Raw genomic sequence first — 17,216 nt, 5'->3', positions numbered from 1 at the left:
CTAGTTGAAGTGCTTCCTGAATAAGTAGGTCTTCAACCGCCGCTTGAAAATAGCCAGTGACTCGGCTGTCCGGACCTCTATGGGAAGTTCATTCCACCACCTTGGTGCCAGTACAGAGAAGAGTCTTGTAGTATACTTGCCTCTTACCCTGAGAGATGGTGGAACCAGTCGAGCAGTGCTGGTAGATCGGAGGTTGCGGGGTGCAGTGCGAGGAATGATGAGGGCTTTGAGGTAAGAGGGGGCTGGTCCATTTTTGGCTTTGTAGGCCAGCATCAGTGTTTTGAACCGGATGCGTGCAGCTACCGGAAGCCAGTGGAGGGATCGCAGTAGCGGGGTGGTATGCGAGAACTTTGGCAGGTTGAAAACAAGCCGGGCAGCTGCATTTTGGATCATTTGCAGAGGACGGATTGCGTTCATAGGTAGACCTGCCAGCAGTGCATTGCAGTAATCCAGTCTAGAATCCTGTAATCCTGTATGTTGTTATCATTAATGCTGAAGTGGGAAATACACCATATTTAGTACTAAAGGTATGCAAGCTGTTGAACAGCGATTATTTGCTTATTTTCTTTTTTTTTGTTATGTTTTGTTTGATAATTGTGCCATTCTGTTATGCCTTACATATTATCCTGAGTCCTATAAACAATAAAATACATTTGTTTTGCCTTCTCACTCATGTTTTCTTTATAAAATAGTACACATCTTGCAAATTCTCCCAAGGTATGCCAACTTTTAAGCACAACTGTATGTTGTTATTACTTGCTGTTGACATTTCTTTTATACATTAAATATTACTGTGTTATAAAAATTATATTTACAAATTGTTCAATTGATGCCTTTAACAAAATTAATAATTTGATAAAATAATTACGAGTCATCTTTATTGATTATTACATAAGTCCTTTAAACTTTATAAATAACTTAAAAATGTATAATGTAATGCTGAATGCCGCTACACTGAGAAACAGGCTCAGCAGAGAGAGAGAGGTAAGTAAACCCCATAGAGGATCTAATGCACTGTCTCCTCTTTTCTTTATTATTACAAATCCCTCATGCTACAGGAATCATCACCACCCTCACAAGTCGCTCAGGTTTGCAGACTCCCTCTTGTTACTTTCTCCGCTTCAGTGATTCCTGGCAGCAGCGTAACAACTCGTCAATTCATGTTAGTGCAAAAAATGAGACGAAACAGCTCCCGGGTGGACTGACTTGACTTGAGTGAACTTTAAACAAAGCAGAGTACAAACTTTCCCCCTGATTTCACCTACACAACACACAGTGAGAGCGCACGTCACCTCAGCACATTTCGCAAACTACATTACCCACAATGCATTTCAATGTGGACTACTACACCTAGATAGCGATCTTAAAGCGACAGCTCCTATTTGCCCTCTCCCACAACACTACCCCCACTCTGGATGGTGATTAAACTTAACACCACTCCAGCACCATGACATGAAGGATACAAAATACATCAACACACACCTTAACAAAAATATTACCATAGAGTCACAGTGTTATTAGAAGGCAGAAATACATTCAACACAATGTTTACCCATATTTATTTTTTCCATGTTCGTTCTTTCTTTTTTTTTCCTGAACAGTTTGTATAGGCCCCCATTGTCAAAGCATACAGTCCATTCAAGCAGCTCCACTCAGTGGAGGCACTGGACAATATATTACAACCCTCATGATGGTGTAAACAGTCCATAAGTTTGTTGGATAGCACGGTGCTGGTTAAAGAGTAGCCAGTGAAGGGTCCTTTTGTTGAAGCATTAATAGTTCAGTCCCAACACAACTACAGTAGTGAGGTAGTTAAGTCCAGCTAAGTGACCGGCTTACTTCTCTACTACCGGCCTGCTGTAGGTTAACAACAGCCATTGTATAAAATCAGTCTTAATTAAACATACACTTAACTTGTTTCCTTAACAGCAAAATAGTTATCAACAAAATCCACCCAGGTTACAAAAAGGGAACACATAAAATAATATATTCACAGATGAAATGCATCGATAAGTCTAAAACAATAGAAGTAGCTAACAAACTGTTATTTTTTTTGCTCTTTTTTAAAATTAATTCTCTAATTAACTCTCTTAAAAATGAATGATTTTTCATTAATATTATGAAGTTCGCCATTGACACAACCGTGGTGTATCTCATCAGCAAGAACGACGAGTTAGCATAAAGAGAGGAGGTGCAACATCTAACAATCTGGTGTAGAGCCAACAACCTGTCTCTGAATGTTGATAAAACTAAAGAGATGGTTGTTGACTTCAGAAGAGTACAGAGTGACCACTCTCCACTGAACATCGATGGATCATCTGTGGAGATTGTCAAGAGCACCACATTTCTTGGTGTTCATCTAGCGGAAAACTTCACCTGGTCACTTTGCTGTTTTGCACAAACTTTCACAATATCTCAGGGACCTGCTGCTATAACACTGTGTTTATTCTAATATTTCTGCACACGCAATATAGTTTGAACATACAGTATTTACACTGGTTGGTGCTGTTTCTGTTTATTCTCTTTTGTGTATTGTCTTTTTTTGTATTGTCTTGTAATTTTTTGTCTGCACTATCTTTTGTCCTGCACTGTCTTGTCTGTCTTGTCCTGCACTGTTCAAAATTCAGGTATTATTGAAGCTAGTTGTCTTCTTATTTATTAGCACACTGTTATTTTTGCTGTGTGTCTGGCTTGACTGTGGTGTGTTTTCTCTTGTGATCAACAGTAATTCCTGGTACAATAGCATGAAGTGTATATTTATTTACATATTCACTTTTTTCATTCCAAAACCTAAAGTAACTGAGATCAAGATATCTCAAAATAACACCTAAGACTGTTAGCTAAGTATGATGATAATACAAATCTTCTAATGACAAAGTTTCAAAAGCACAAAGTGAGTTGAGTAATAGAGTAATTAAAGTTGCATAAAAGTTGCAATAATAAATAATTGAAATTGTAATCACAGACTCTATGGTTTGATATTATTCATTTAAAAAAATAAATTCAGTATAAATTTTATGTACAGATTTTAATGAGAGATTTGTATGTATTGCCAAATCAATTTAGGTTTTTGTCTTTAAAAAGTAAAACTCAGAAACTTAAAACCTTTTTGTTGGTATTTAAATATTTTCATGATTTCATATCCTGTTGCACTGTTGTTCTTGAAATAATAACCAGAACAATCCCTTTTTTCTTATCAATTTATGTGAGGTTTTAATTCATTCATTCTTAAATACAGGAGAGATTATCAGTGCTGCTGAATTTTTACCAAATTTATTTAAACCAGGCCTGAAGTATGGATAGAGTTTCTCAGTGAAAGACTGACCAGTGAAAGAGTAGATATGAGATCTGGACTTCACATCATAAAAGGAGACCAGACCCTCCTCATAATCCATAAACACCCCCACAACCTCCAGCTTCTCTCTCAGTGTGAGGAGGTGTAATGATACACAAGCCACAGGCTAGGGTAAGCAAAACCAAAGAGATCTTTATTGAAGTCCGTGAGCAGATGTATCGAATTCAAAACTGTATGAAGCACTACGAAGTTTGCAGAAAGCGTAAACACGCACACACACACACACACGCTGGGGAGAACACAGGAGGAAGAGAGACAGGATCCTAGACAGGAGTAGGTGGATACGGGGAGAATAATCCGGTAGCACCGAAGGCGAGGGAGAAGGAAGGATAGCCGATAGCTTTGAAGCAACCGGGAGTCTGGCGCTTGAATGACTGCGGGGAAAAATCACGTTAGCACATACGAGACCAGACAATGACTGAGTGACTGAGAGTGGTTTATATAGGGTGTGCGTTGATTGAAGAATGTGGATCAGGTGGTGCTAATTAGTACTCAGGGGAATGTGAGTGCTGGTGAGTGAGAGAAGGACCTGGTTGACTCCGTGACAGGAGGACAGGGCGATCAGCACAAGCCTCATACTGATTCTCATTCCACAGGATCACAGTCCAGAATCCATTCTGAGGATTCAGTGTAATCTTCTTTTATACTTCCTGTTAATGTTCTCTGTGGCCACTCCAACATCCCAGTCAGTTTTCCCTTATACATGCACCTCATAATAAAATCTCCCTGAGGAGAAACTCTGCTTTCCAAGGACACATTAAACCTCTGTCATGCATTAGGGCAATTCTGTCATTTCTCTCCATGTGTCACTTGTTTTCCATCAGCAGACAGGAGGAGATTTGGGATGAGCTGTATCAAGATCCAGAATCACATCCACTGAGAGAAACACACAGTTATTACAATATTAAATCATACAGTGATTATTACTTTTGCTGATTACCTTATACTGCTGTTGAATTTCACCAACAGTGATGAATAATATTAACATACTTATGAAATATGTATTAAATATTTTATAACTGGATTTTAATGAAATGTTGAGGAAAGCTGAGCATGGTAATTTGTACAAATCTTTGCCTTTTTCTCTTTTAAAAGTTCAGTGCACTTTTCAGTGGCTTATATAATAAATATTGCTAACTGATAGTAAGCATACAATGATTAATGACTATGCTTTATAGAAATAGATTGACTTAATTCAATATATATCATATAAGACCTGTGGTCAGCATCAAACAGGATGTTGTATAATGTACTACAGTAACAATGTAACAAAACAAACAAAATAACAAACAAAATAACCTTCACAGTTCACCATCAAAAGCTGAAGTATTCCTGTTGAAAGACCCAACGAAATTCCTTCTTTTCGACCAGGAGATAAAGTTCCTTCTCAGTGATTGGAGTCAGTTTCTAAAAGTGTGCTGGGAAGGAGAAGGGAGATTCATTTGAGAAATCTTTTATGCATCAATATATGTGCCCAAGGAGTGTGTACTGTAACAGTCACTGCCTGTCACAGGGTTTAATGCAGTTTTGCTAAAAGTTCATCCTGGCCACTATGTGGACAAATAAGGATATGTCCTGTAGGGGATAAAACAAAAAGTTGAAGAGTAAAATGAGGGATCATGTTTGAAGCTACCTCATGCTCTTTTGTGATGGTCACCTTAACCATGTTTTGAGAAACTTTATTGTTTACCTGCTCAAAGAGGATTATTTTGCTCATCTGCTATGACTATGTGTGATGGTTATGGACAAATATGCTGCTTACTTGGCTGAAGAAACTTTCTCTGGGATTTAGTTAGATTCTATGCCACGCGGGCCATCCAAAGATATGATTGTGGGATAAAACAATCTAAAAGTGGGATAAAAGTTTGAACATTATCATCCTCCTCGTCAACCTACGCCTTCTTGTTCATCTTCAGATAAGACTGATCTGTTTCTGATCTCACCTGTAATAGACAATGCCCGTTTGCTATACAGTGATACCTCGAGATACGAGTTTAATTCCTTCCGTGACCTTGCTCGTATCTCAAATTGCTCGTATCTCAAAACAATTTTCGCCGTTTAAATGAATTGAAATCCCATTAATCCGTTCCAGCTCGTAAAATTCCATTCCAGTTGTTTTGTTTGTGTTTTGAATATAAAAAATGTACAGTACCTGTATTTATAAATGACAAATATTGTATAAAAACATACAGTAATAAAAGAGAATGTTAAAAAAAACTGGTTTTACTTTACGGAAGATGCGCACGGAGGTTGAGGGAGGAGTAAACAGGCGGAGGAGGAATTTTGTCTCGTACGTACGCTTCCGTTCACTTACTCGCTACTGTGCACTCTTAATGCTACCTTACACTTAAATGGAACTTAACTAAACTTCACTAAAATTAACGAACTTAAACCAAGCATCACATTAGTTCTGGCAGGCCACGTCGTCAAGCGTGCATCAGCAATCAGCTGTCCACGACGCGCACCAATCCGGTTACGACATCCATATTACTCTACAATTTAAATTCCCATTCATAGAGCCTCTCTAGCGCTTCGCTGCTGCCGTGATCTAAACTTCCTCCTCCAACCGACTCCACCATGCCGGAACTCGCGTTCCTTGTACCAGTTTATGTCATAAATCTCCAAATATTTTTTTCTCTCTCTCCCTCTCTCTAATTATTTATTTATCCATTCATTCATTTATTACTTTCCAAAAACGTGTAAGCGAGCATATCTAATACTATGCATGATTAGTGGTTCTGTGGGGGTTTATTCTATTTTCTAGTCGCTGTTCTCCGCGCGCGGGGGGGGGGGGGGGCACGGTGGCTCAGTGGTTAACACGTTCGCCTCACACCTCCAGGGTTGGGGGTTCGATTTCCGCCTACGCCTTGTGTGTGTGGAGTTTGCATGTTCTCCCCGTGCCTCGGGGGTTTCCTTCCCCGGGCCAAAGACATGCATGGTAGGTTGATTGGCATCTCTGGGAAATTGTCCGTAGTGTGTGTGAATGAGAGTGTGTGTGTGAATGAGAGTGTGTGTGCCCTGCGATGGGTTGGCACTCCGTTCAGGGTGTATCCTGCCTTGATGCCCGATGACGCCTGAGATAGGCACAGGCTCCACGTGACCCGAGAAGTTCGGATAAGCGGTAGAAAATAAGTGAGTGAGAGAGTGCTCTCCGCGCTCTGACCACGCATGCGCACGGACGGGCGCGTGGATTTTTGTCCAGAACAGAACCATACCGCCATTATTAATTTTATGCATATCATCTAATAAATTCACTTTTGACAAAGTGGTCCTGACAGAACTGATTTTTTTGTGTTTGTTTGTTTGTGTGAATTTATAACATTTCTTTCATACAAATTGGGAATTTATTGTGTTCACTAGATTGTATTGTAGGTTGTTCTGAAGAAAAAAGAAAAGAAGAGTGAAGAAGTGGGTTGAGATGAGATGAGAAACCTGCATCCAGTGTAAAAGTGCCTTTTTTTATCAGTTAATTGCTAAGTGTAATCTAAAGCTGCATGGGGCAGATGTCAATCCCCTATATGTTACTTGATATGAGCAACCTTTCATGTTAAGCAAACCGTTCTCATGCTGCTGCACAAACTTCAAAACTCCTGGGGTTTGATAAGAGAGTCTTGAGGTTGACTGTAACAAATGCTGCTGAAAGATCAAGGAGGATGAGGACATATGACAGCTTGGTCGATCCAGCAGCATGAAGATTCTGAGTAATAATGAAGTTATACAAGTCCATCACAGAAAACTGCTTTTATTTACTTTATGGACTACTCATTCATCTTTAATATTCTTTTGACTAAACTACATCTAAATTTTTTTTTCATCAGATTATATTAAATAATTACATTTAGAAGCGTACAAGCTGTAAACCGCTTTTAAATGTTCACCTCCTCCCTCTGCCATGTTGGCCTGCATTATTAAATGCTGCCATCTGCTGGTAGAAAATTATCCTGCTGGTGAAATTATTTTACATTTTTAGTTTGTTGTGAATCCGGATAATCTGCAGGATAAATAAACCACAAAACTCTTATTACATGTGCAGTTTGAATGACTGTATAATACACATGAGTAGAAGTGAAGCTAGTGAGATGAAGACTAACTGCTTTGTGATCATATGTGTAACTGCCCCTTTATCAACCACTATGAAGTGAACCAGGAAGTGACTGAAGTGAAAGTGAAAAACAATTAGCTCTTTAGTCAAGAATAAATCCTTATTTTTACACAAATTTCTGAAATTATCAGGATATTCACCGAATCTGAAAGTATTATAGCTGCAGTGAATTCTGACTCCCTGAAAAGAGGCAAGTAAAATAAAGTTATGTACTTCAGTGTGTGGTGTGTAGTTCAGAGGTTTTGTCTGTGTGGGATTTATCAGAATAAAGTGCACATTAACAATGTCAGACAAAAACAGGGTCTCTAACACAATGTGACACTGAAATAGAAGCTTATTATAAAATACAAGCTAATTATGTTTAAAAATAAATCTTTGCCTTTAATGATCAGTGACCAACTGAGACTAAAAAACAGGGTTAGAGGTTGTTGTGTTTAAGTGCTCTAAAATGGATATTTGAACTGATTACAGCATGAACATTTAAATACAAGTATACATAAAATACAATTATATCTAAATATAAAGACTAAATTTGACATAATCTCTGAGCTACTCTGAATGAACTGGAAAAGGTGTCTGTCTCTCTCTCTCTGTGTGTGTGTGTGTGTGTGTGTGTGTGTGTGTGTGTGTGTGTGTGTGTGTGTGTGTGTGTGTGTGAAAGTGACGTGACATACGGCTAAGTATGGTGACCCATACTCAGAATTTGTTTTCTGCATTTAAACCATCAAGCTCACAGCAGCGAACACACACACAACGTGAACACACACCTGGAGCAGTGGGTAGCCATTTAAGCTGCGGCGCATGGGGAGCAGTTGGGGGGTTCGGTGCCTTGCTCAAGGGCACCTCAGTCGTGGCCGGCCCGAGACTCTAACCCACAAGCTTAGGGTTAGAAGTCAGACTCTCTAACCATTAGGCCATGACTTCCCCCATGGCCTAGTGTGTGTGTGTGTGTGTGTGTGTGTGTGTGTGTGTGTGTGTGTGTGTGTGTGTGTGTGTGTGTGTGTGTGTGTGTTTGTACAGAGTACAGTGTTGAGCATGGTGAGGGTGAAATATAAACACTTTCAAACATATCTAGAAGTGAGAAACTGTGAATGATACACTTACTGATCTGAGAGCTATGAGAAAGCTCTGTGAAATTCTTACAATCTCATGAAGATTATTCATACTGTTACATGTGTGAAGTGAATATTGTGATTTGTTACTGAAAAGCTTAAACACACAGAAAGAAATAAATGGCTGAATCTTCATCACCAACAAAAGGCAGAAGGAGGAGTATGGACGAATCACGTTCATGTAAGTTATACAGCTTATGCATGATTAGTTTTTTGTGTTTATTAAATATAACTGAACCTGTTTAGTGATTATAAATATTCTCCATGATTTTATGAAGGACTGTCACTATTATGAACTATATTGTTATAAAATGATCTCAATAAATGGCTTAATTTTCTTTACTAAATAACTTAAAAATATGTATATTGTAACACAGAACTACTATATATTGTATAGTACAATATATTAATACACAACATTTTAATATAGACATTGAGGTCCAAAAGTGCTACATTTGCAAATAACCTTTACTGAAAAATTCATGAATTTATTCTACAAAAATAACACTTTTACACTAACAGTAACTGACACCCCAATAAGTGCCTTTACACAGTTTAGGAAAACTTGTAGACATTCTGGTCTGTGATTTTCACACCTAAACTACAGATGCAGTTTACGCCATTTACACCAGTGGAGTAGTCGGGGCCATACGCACGTATACGGACTACGGAGTATGCTTACTTTTGCCCCAGGGCTGTTTGCGTATAACGACTTCTATGGCTTAATATTAGCGTATACCATCGGTATACCCACTTGTTTTGCTGCTTAAAACGTCCACAATTTACCCTCGTCTTTTTTTCCCCTTTAACTGAATCGCATTTTTTTTTTACTCGCAAAACTTCGTTGTAATTGGTTCATTTTTATTTGGATTCCGTCCCCTTTCCCCGCCACGACAGCTGTCGTGTACCAACTTCACGGAGCTTTTACAGGGAGGAGAGTTTACTTAACTAGTTAAAATAAGAATATGCATTTCTTCAAATTAAACTTAGTTCTTGGGTTGGGCAGTATGCCGAATTACCGATATATATGTGATGATTTGCTATATCTTAGTATTAAAATATATGCACGCTGCACAGTACAGTTTAACGTTATTTACGTGTTAGATTGATAAATGAATGAGAAAATCTCTACATGCTTTAGTTTAAAGGGAATTATTATACTGTATACAATAAGTACTGCTGTCTGTCATGTCAGGAATTGAGTTCTCTTTCGAAGTTTATTGCAGTAAAATGGTCAAAGACACACAATATGTTAAAGTTGTGATACAGTTGATGCGTGTGTAATCCGTGCATTTGGTCTTAAAGTGACAGCAATCATTAATGTTAATGTTAATCTAACAACAAAAGAGTAAGAGAAAAAGAAAAAAAACACACACAGAAGTTCACAAAACACACACGTGGCAGGGAACAGGGGGTTAACAGGGGCAGAGGTGGGCGGGGGTAGTAGTATACCACTTTTTTTTTTTTCAGGACTACACCACTGATTTACACCATTTATCAACAATGTGTAACATTTTTTTTCTATTAAATTTAGTTTCCCATGGCTCCGGCAGTCTTCTGTCTGAAGAACAGCTGCTGTGTTCGATCTGTCTGGATGTGTTCACTGATCCAGTCACCACTCCATGTGGACACAACTTCTGTAAGAGCTGCCTTACACAGTGCTGGGACAAGAGTCAACACGGTCACTGTCCATTATGTAAAGAGAAATTCACCAAGAGACCTGAACTGAAGATTAATACAATACTGAGAGAGGTTGCAGATCACTTCAAGAAGAAAAGTGGTTCTGACAAACCTGAGGTTCTTTGTGATGCCTGCAGTGGAGAGAAGATCAAGGCCCTGAAATCCTGTCTGGATTGTTGTGCTAGTTTGTGTAAAACCCATTTAGAGTTTCATAATAATATGCCCAAACATAAGAAGCACAAACTAATAAACCCTGTGGAGAACCTGGAGGACTACATATGCCAGAAACATGAGAGAGCTCTGGAGCTGTTCTGTAGAGATGATCAGACGTGTGTGTGTCAGTTCTGTACTGAGACAGACCACAAGAATCACAACATTGTTCCTATAGAGGAGGAGAGCAGAGAGAGGAAGGTGAGAAACACTGATTAACTTCCAGTAGGGGATCAGATAGAAAGATTGTGATTTAAATTTAAATTAAGCCATATTACTTTTTTAACAAAATTATTTATCTTCCTCTCTGTCCTCAGACTCAGCTGGTGAAAACACAGACAGATGTGCAGCAGATGATTCAGGACCGACTGAAGAAGATAAAAGTGATCAAACACTCAGTAGAGCAAAGCAAGGTGTGTACAAACATGACAAGTTCATAGACTATAAATTCAGTAGTTTTTTTTATTTTGTAGAAATTAACAAAGGTCACTATTCAGTGTTATCTGATAGAAGTGAAAATGTTTTCCTCCTTTAGAGAAGCACAGAGAAAGAGAAAGCAGACAGTGTTGAAGTTTTCACTGCTCTGATTCGCTCCATTGAGAGAAGTCAGGCTGAGCTGCTGGAGATGATGGAGGAGAAACAGAAAGCAGCAGAGACTCAGGCGGAAGGACTCATTAAAGAGCTGGAGCAGGAAATCAGTGTGCTAAAGAGGAGAGACACTGAGCTGGAGCAGCTCTCACACACTGAGGAGCATCTCCACCTCCTACAGGTCAGTGTTCCTCTCTCTGCTCACTGACAATGCAGAACATTACAGAACAACACTCACCATGCTGAGGGATTTCTCCTCTCTCCTGCTCTCCTGTAGGTTTACTCCTCCATGTGCAGCCCTCCACACACCAAGAACTGGACTGAGATCAGTATTAACACTGATGTGAGTGAGGACACTGTGAGGACAGCTCTGTCTCAGCTTCAGCAGACTCTGAATGAGAAACTCAATAAAACACTCGATGACAAGTTAAAGGAAACAGGTGAGAAATTATTTTGTACTTTAGATTTGATAAATGAGTCTCTAATAATATAATATTTTATATAATTTTTGCTAAATATCAATACCAATAACTGATCTGAAATCTAATGAGAGTGATGTTTTGTTGTAATTAGTTTCCACAGAACTGAAGAGGATTCAGCAGTATGCAGGTACAGTGAGCTTTCTGATTTCCTCTCATATTAAAATGTACATATCAGCATTACACCACTGCATCATCACACTTATTTTCATCTGTAGATCTCTCCAGATAAAAGGAGTATTAAAGTGTCTCATTATCCTCCTCACTATAGCTTCTTATTATTGTCATGTACAAAAGCCCTTAATCCCTTTTCTACTTTTCTTCTTAGCTTCTTACATTTAACTAATAATAATGCAGGAAACATGTATGTTTAAACAGAAACTGCATGATACAATAATGATTTCTTTGCCTATCAAGTTTAACCAAAAATGTGAGAGTTTTATACTCATGCAATTTTCCTCAAATGTTTTTCTCTCATGTTCTGTGACTCAGTGATAAAACACAAACACAAATATATTACTAAAGTACATTTGCAGAATGAAAACCATTTATATTTCTCATCAGAATCAGAAAAACTTCAACATATTCATGTTCAAATTATTTTATAAATCAATAATTAATAGAATCCACTGGATGATGATTTAATATTTTTACCTGTTTACTCATATCACACACTGTATGTTTCTCGCAGTGGATGTGACTCTGGATCCTGATACAGCTCATCAGAATCTCATCCTGTCTGCTGATGGAAAACAAGTGACACATGGAGATGAACTACAGAATCTCCCTGATACACCACAGAGGTTTAATCATTATATCTTTGTTCTGGGAAAACAGGGTTTCTCCTCAGGGAGATTTTATTATGAGGTGCAGGTCAGAGGGAAAACTGACTGGGATGTTGGAGTGGCCACAGAGAACACTAACAGGAAGGGACATATTACAATGAAACCTCAGAATGGACACTGGACTGTGGCTCTGAGGAATGAGAATCAGTATCAGGCTCGTGCTGATCCCCCTGTCCCCCTCACACTGAGAGAGAAGGTGGAGGTTGTGGGGGTGTTTGTGGATTATGAGGAGGGTCTGGTCTCCTTTTATGATGTGAAGTCCAGATCTCATATCTACTCTTTCACTGGTCAGTCTTTCACTGAGAAACTCTATGCATTCTTCAGTCCTTGTCTAAATGAAGGAGGTGAAAATTCAGCACCACTGATCATCTCTCCTGTATTTAAAACTTAATAATCTATAAATGTTGAGAATAAAAAAAGTTACTTTTTTGGTTAGATTTTTGAAACACATTTTCCCTTTTAAAATGCTTTACAGATTATTTTAATACCTGGTTTTAATTGTAATCCTAAAGTCTGTTATTTATAATTATGTAACATTATGATTGTGGATCTTTGTCATTACAAATCACATATGAATAAAGATCATTTACAGTTTACTCTGAGTTTTACTGCAGAATTTAATTTGATCAATAGAATGTATAAAGTTCAGCTGCTGATGTCTGTGTAGATAAAAACAAACAAAACTCTGTTTCTGCTTAAAACGTCATCAAACACAAACACAATCAGATTCATATTTTATTTAGAAATAAAAATCTCAGGTTAAAATCTCTTTATCAGCACTAATAAGCAAATGTCTAAAAGGATGGACAGTAGAGGGAGCTTCATTAATATTCATAGTGTAAGTGCTACCTGATTGGTCAGTGAAATGTTCTGACGTTTCATGTTGATGCACGTGACCGTTTTATGACTGCTGTGAAAAATCATCTTGAGGAGATCAAACTGACCAGAGCAAGAAAGAGGATTAACCAACCTGAAATATACATTATACATTTTATTTTATTTTTCTGTTTGTAAAGACATATTGCTATGCTAAGTGATATCGAGCTCAGCGAGACATTATTAAAGCAAAGGTTATCTTGGAGAAAGTCTACATGTATATATTTCTTCATGTATGAGTTCTGAATGTTTCTACTTTTTAGTCATTATGATTTATTTTATTGTGTGCAACATCATTCCTGAGCAATGTTTGCAGTGTGACAGAGCATTATCCTGCTGAAGGAGCCCACTGCACTTTTGAAATTGTGTATTTGGGGTACAACAATGTTTATGAAGATGGTGTGTGTTAAATTAACACCCACATGAATGACAGGACACAAGCTTTCCAGCAGAACATTGTTCAGAGAATCACAGCATCTCTGCTAGCTTGTGTTCTTCCCATAATGCGTCCTGTTGCCATCTGTTCATAAGGTAATGTCAGGATATAGCTAGGACTTTTTACTGGTGCCACGTGTTTTTTGTTTACGTTTTGTGTTCATGTGTCTGCCCTGACTGTGTTTAATTCCTTCCAGCCTCAGTACACCTGTTTCTTATGTGTCTGATTGTCCTCCTTATGTATACCTGTTGTCTTGTGCTTGTGGTTTTTTTGGTGTTTTTGTACTCCTTGTTTGTTTTATTATCTGAGTTGCTTTGCCTTTCCCAGTGTTTTTCCACGTGTTTGTTGTATTTCTTAATAAATCCCGTTTTTACGTTATCCCTGCAATTGTGTCTGGATTTCAAATTCCTTTTTATTTACAAATAAAAATGTCTATTAATTAGTCTATTAAATGAACTGATCAACTTGTTACAGTTTTTGTAAATGTACTGTAGCTCTACACATAAGAGACAAAACTCAGATCTGATTATCTGAGCTGATTATTTTTCCATAAAACTGTATGCTTGAGTGCTTTATTCCTCTTATAAAAATACTATAAAAATAGGAACGTGCAAGATGGAAGACATCTTCTTGGGGGACGTGAACGGAAGCAGAAGGTGTGTGTGTGTGTGTGTGTGTGTGTGTGTGTGTGTGTGTGTGTGTGTGTGTGTGTGTGTGTGTGTGTGTGGTGCTGTTACAGCTATCCGGACTTTATAAAGATTGACAGGTTCTTACTGGCACCCGAACATAGTACCAACCAAAAAAAAAAAAATAGAATTCTGCTAATGTAGTAAGTCAGGGGCACCGTTACACATTGGTATTAGTATTACATTATATTATACATTTATTATATAAGCTTTAATATTGTTACAGAGTTTCATTAAATTAAAGATGAACTTAAATGCCTTTTGAACTACAGTATGATCACTTATGATCATAGTTAAAAATTACATTCCACAACCATATGTTATATTTTAGCTGTACAGTGTAGCGATTTTGGCTCGCGAAGCAAGGTAAATATTTATAAGCAACTATAACGTGTTATAGTGGCTTCTAAATATTTTAACCTAAGTTGAAATTAACGGTAATGGAATTAACGTTACACTTATTTGGTCTGTTCGTCCGGCGAACAGGCCGCGTACCTTTATTAATTCTATGAAGGCGGTATCTTCCCGGCCAAGAAAGATTCGCTTTCCTTTTACTGTATACCGTAATTTAAATTAAATTAACTTAATAGAGCATGTAGTTCAGACCAGATATTGCAGGTACCTTAATTTGTGAGCGAGACTCAGAGACAAATCACCTGTGGCTCAAAATTATGACATTTAATGAATGAGACAAACACAACATAAACTAACTACACAAACAAACAAAAGAAATAGGGAAAACGAAAATGAAAATAAAATAAAACAAAAGAAATTAAAATTGGGGAAAGGGAGGAAGAGACTGGAAAGAAAAAACTAGAGAAAGGAAGGAAAGGAGTCGCAAGCTTAGACTCAAAAATTAATCACACCCTAACTGGGAAATCATCACAGAAACTTAAATTCACCTTAAGATTCAATGAAAGATTCCTACTTAAAATTACGCATCTAAATTGATTGGTAGAGGAAACGGTTACTTGCATTGGCTTACTGAACAAGAGTCCGGATGCAACAGAGAAATCTCTGAAAAGTCAGTTAGGGTGGGGTCAGACGTTCTTCCAAGTTCTCCTGAAGATCAGAGCAGTTGTCGTTCTTGGAAGTAAAGCTTGCTGGAACTTCTTTGAAGGAAGATGGAGTCGTCTTGAAGCTGTTCCGAAAGTCTGACCACGGATTAGTGGTGTTTGTGACAATTTAAAGGTCACGAACTCCACCCATCTTTGGGAAGATGACCAATACTTCGGTCAGGATTTTGAAGGGAAAAACTCCCTTTGTTTCAGGTGTCTGTGGGTGTGGTTTAGCTATCAAACTTTTAGATGACTTTAAAGTTTGATCCAGGGTATATTAAGATGGTATGGCGCCTTTCGTGCTCAAATAAAATACACCAGTGCTTGAAAAATGAGTAACCGATAATTTTGTGGTCATTTGGATACTAAACATGAAGGGTAATGACGGTATGAAGGCAGCGGTACATTACATACATAGATCATTAATCAAAGTATAACATTTAAAAATACAATGTTGTTTTCTGACACATGAATAAAATACCACCTTGTCAGGAAATTAAGGGGCAAATAATTTTGTCAGGCAAGCCTTAAAAGAAGAACACAATACAAAAAGGGTTATAAGAATGAGAACCTTAGAGTACCTTATGTTCGGGTTTTATTAGTAAAAGGAATGTCTCATTGTGTGTGTGTGTGTGTGTGTGTGTGTGTGTGTGTGTGTGTGTGTGTGTGTGTGTGTGTGTGTGTGTGTGTGTGTGTGTGCGTGTGTGTGTTCTGGTTTAGGGCCCCTATGAGTCCTTTAGGGCCGCATGGGGTTATTTGTGTGCTTTAACTCTCTACATTTGATTATATTGTCTTCTGGTAAAGTAGGTTCCTGTCTTTTGTATACTATCTGCTTAACTCACTTTGTTCTAGAGTAGTGAATTGTGTTATATTCTATAGCATTGTTGATTTTTATAGTGTTGGTTTTTTTTGTTCTCTCAGCTGATTAATCAGGAGTAGTTTCAGTCTCCCTTAAGGTGTGAATTGGGGGCAGGGCTTACCTATTTAAATTGAAGGTTTGTTAGTAGCTCTCTCTCTCTAACATTAGTGTCTAGTACTGTTTTGATATATTCTACCATACCTTAATTCTCACTCTTGTTTGACTACAAATATGTGCCTTAAACCCATCTCTGTACTCAAGGCCTACTCTCGCAGACGCTCTCATCCACAATCCCAATAACCTCATCTACCCTCCTCTGTTGTGTAAGTCTCAAACAGTAGTGGTAGGTGGGCTCTGGAATTGTCAGTCTGCGGTAAAGAAAGCTGATTTTATCTCTGCTTTAACTTCCCATTACTCCTTTGATTTTCTTGCTCTAACAGAGACCTGGATATCCCCACAGAACACTGCTACACCAGCTGCTTTATCCTCTGCCTATGCTTTCTCTCACTCACCACGAGAAACAGGCAGGGGTGGTGGTACAGGTTTATTGTTGTCAAAGAAATGGTGCTTTACACCTCTACTCTTCTCTCATTTAACCATCTCTTCTTTTGAATTTCATGCCATTTCAGTTACCTCTCCTATCAACCTTGTTATCATTGTTGTCTACCGCACTCCTGGTCCCCTAGGAGACTTCCTGGAAGAAATGGACTCACTGCTTAGTGCTTTCCCTTCCGATAGCTCCCCCCTGACAGTGCTTGGTGACTTCAACCTCCCCTCTGACAAGCTACATTCTTCTTCCCTCCTGTCTCTTCTCGACTCTTTCTCCCTCACACTCAACAGTTACACCCCCACACACAAAGGAGGCAATGTCCTGGACCTGGTTTTCACCCGTCCTTCTCCAGCTACAGACGTGACTGCTACCCCACTCCA

General features: G+C 38.3%; 1 protein-coding gene across 1 annotated transcript; it reads left to right on the top strand.

Moving 5' to 3' along the window:
* Nucleotides 1-7,504: 7,504 nt before the first annotated feature.
* On the top strand, nt 7,505-14,062 carry LOC125145169 (E3 ubiquitin-protein ligase TRIM39-like). Its single transcript, XM_047816057.1, has 8 exons — nt 7,505-7,647; nt 8,667-8,750; nt 10,104-10,660; nt 10,777-10,872; nt 10,995-11,228; nt 11,325-11,487; nt 11,621-11,656; nt 12,218-14,062. Exons 2-8 carry the CDS (start codon nt 8,690-8,692, stop codon nt 12,760-12,762), a joined length of 1,692 nt encoding a protein of 563 aa, XP_047672013.1. The 5' UTR covers nt 7,505-7,647; nt 8,667-8,689; the 3' UTR covers nt 12,763-14,062.
* Nucleotides 14,063-17,216: the final 3,154 nt, after the last annotated feature.

The sequence above is a fragment of the Tachysurus fulvidraco genome, chromosome 1 (assembly GCF_022655615.1).
Source record: "Tachysurus fulvidraco isolate hzauxx_2018 chromosome 1, HZAU_PFXX_2.0, whole genome shotgun sequence".
NCBI lineage: Eukaryota > Metazoa > Chordata > Actinopteri > Siluriformes > Bagridae > Tachysurus > Tachysurus fulvidraco.
Note: the sequence above shows the minus strand (reverse complement) of the source record. Positions and strands in the feature narration are given on the sequence as shown.

Excerpts from the sequence above, each read along its gene's own strand:
- LOC125145169 (XM_047816057.1), top strand. The coding sequence starts at position 8,690 with ATGGCTGAATCTTCATCACCAACAAAAGGCAGAAGGAGGAGTATGGAC. Across the intron at positions 10,661-10,776 it reads AGGAGAGCAGAGAGAGGAAG|ACTCAGCTGGTGAAAACACA; the intron begins GTGAGAAACACT and ends CTCTGTCCTCAG. Across the intron at positions 11,488-11,620 it reads TGACAAGTTAAAGGAAACAG|TTTCCACAGAACTGAAGAGG; the intron begins GTGAGAAATTAT and ends TGTTGTAATTAG.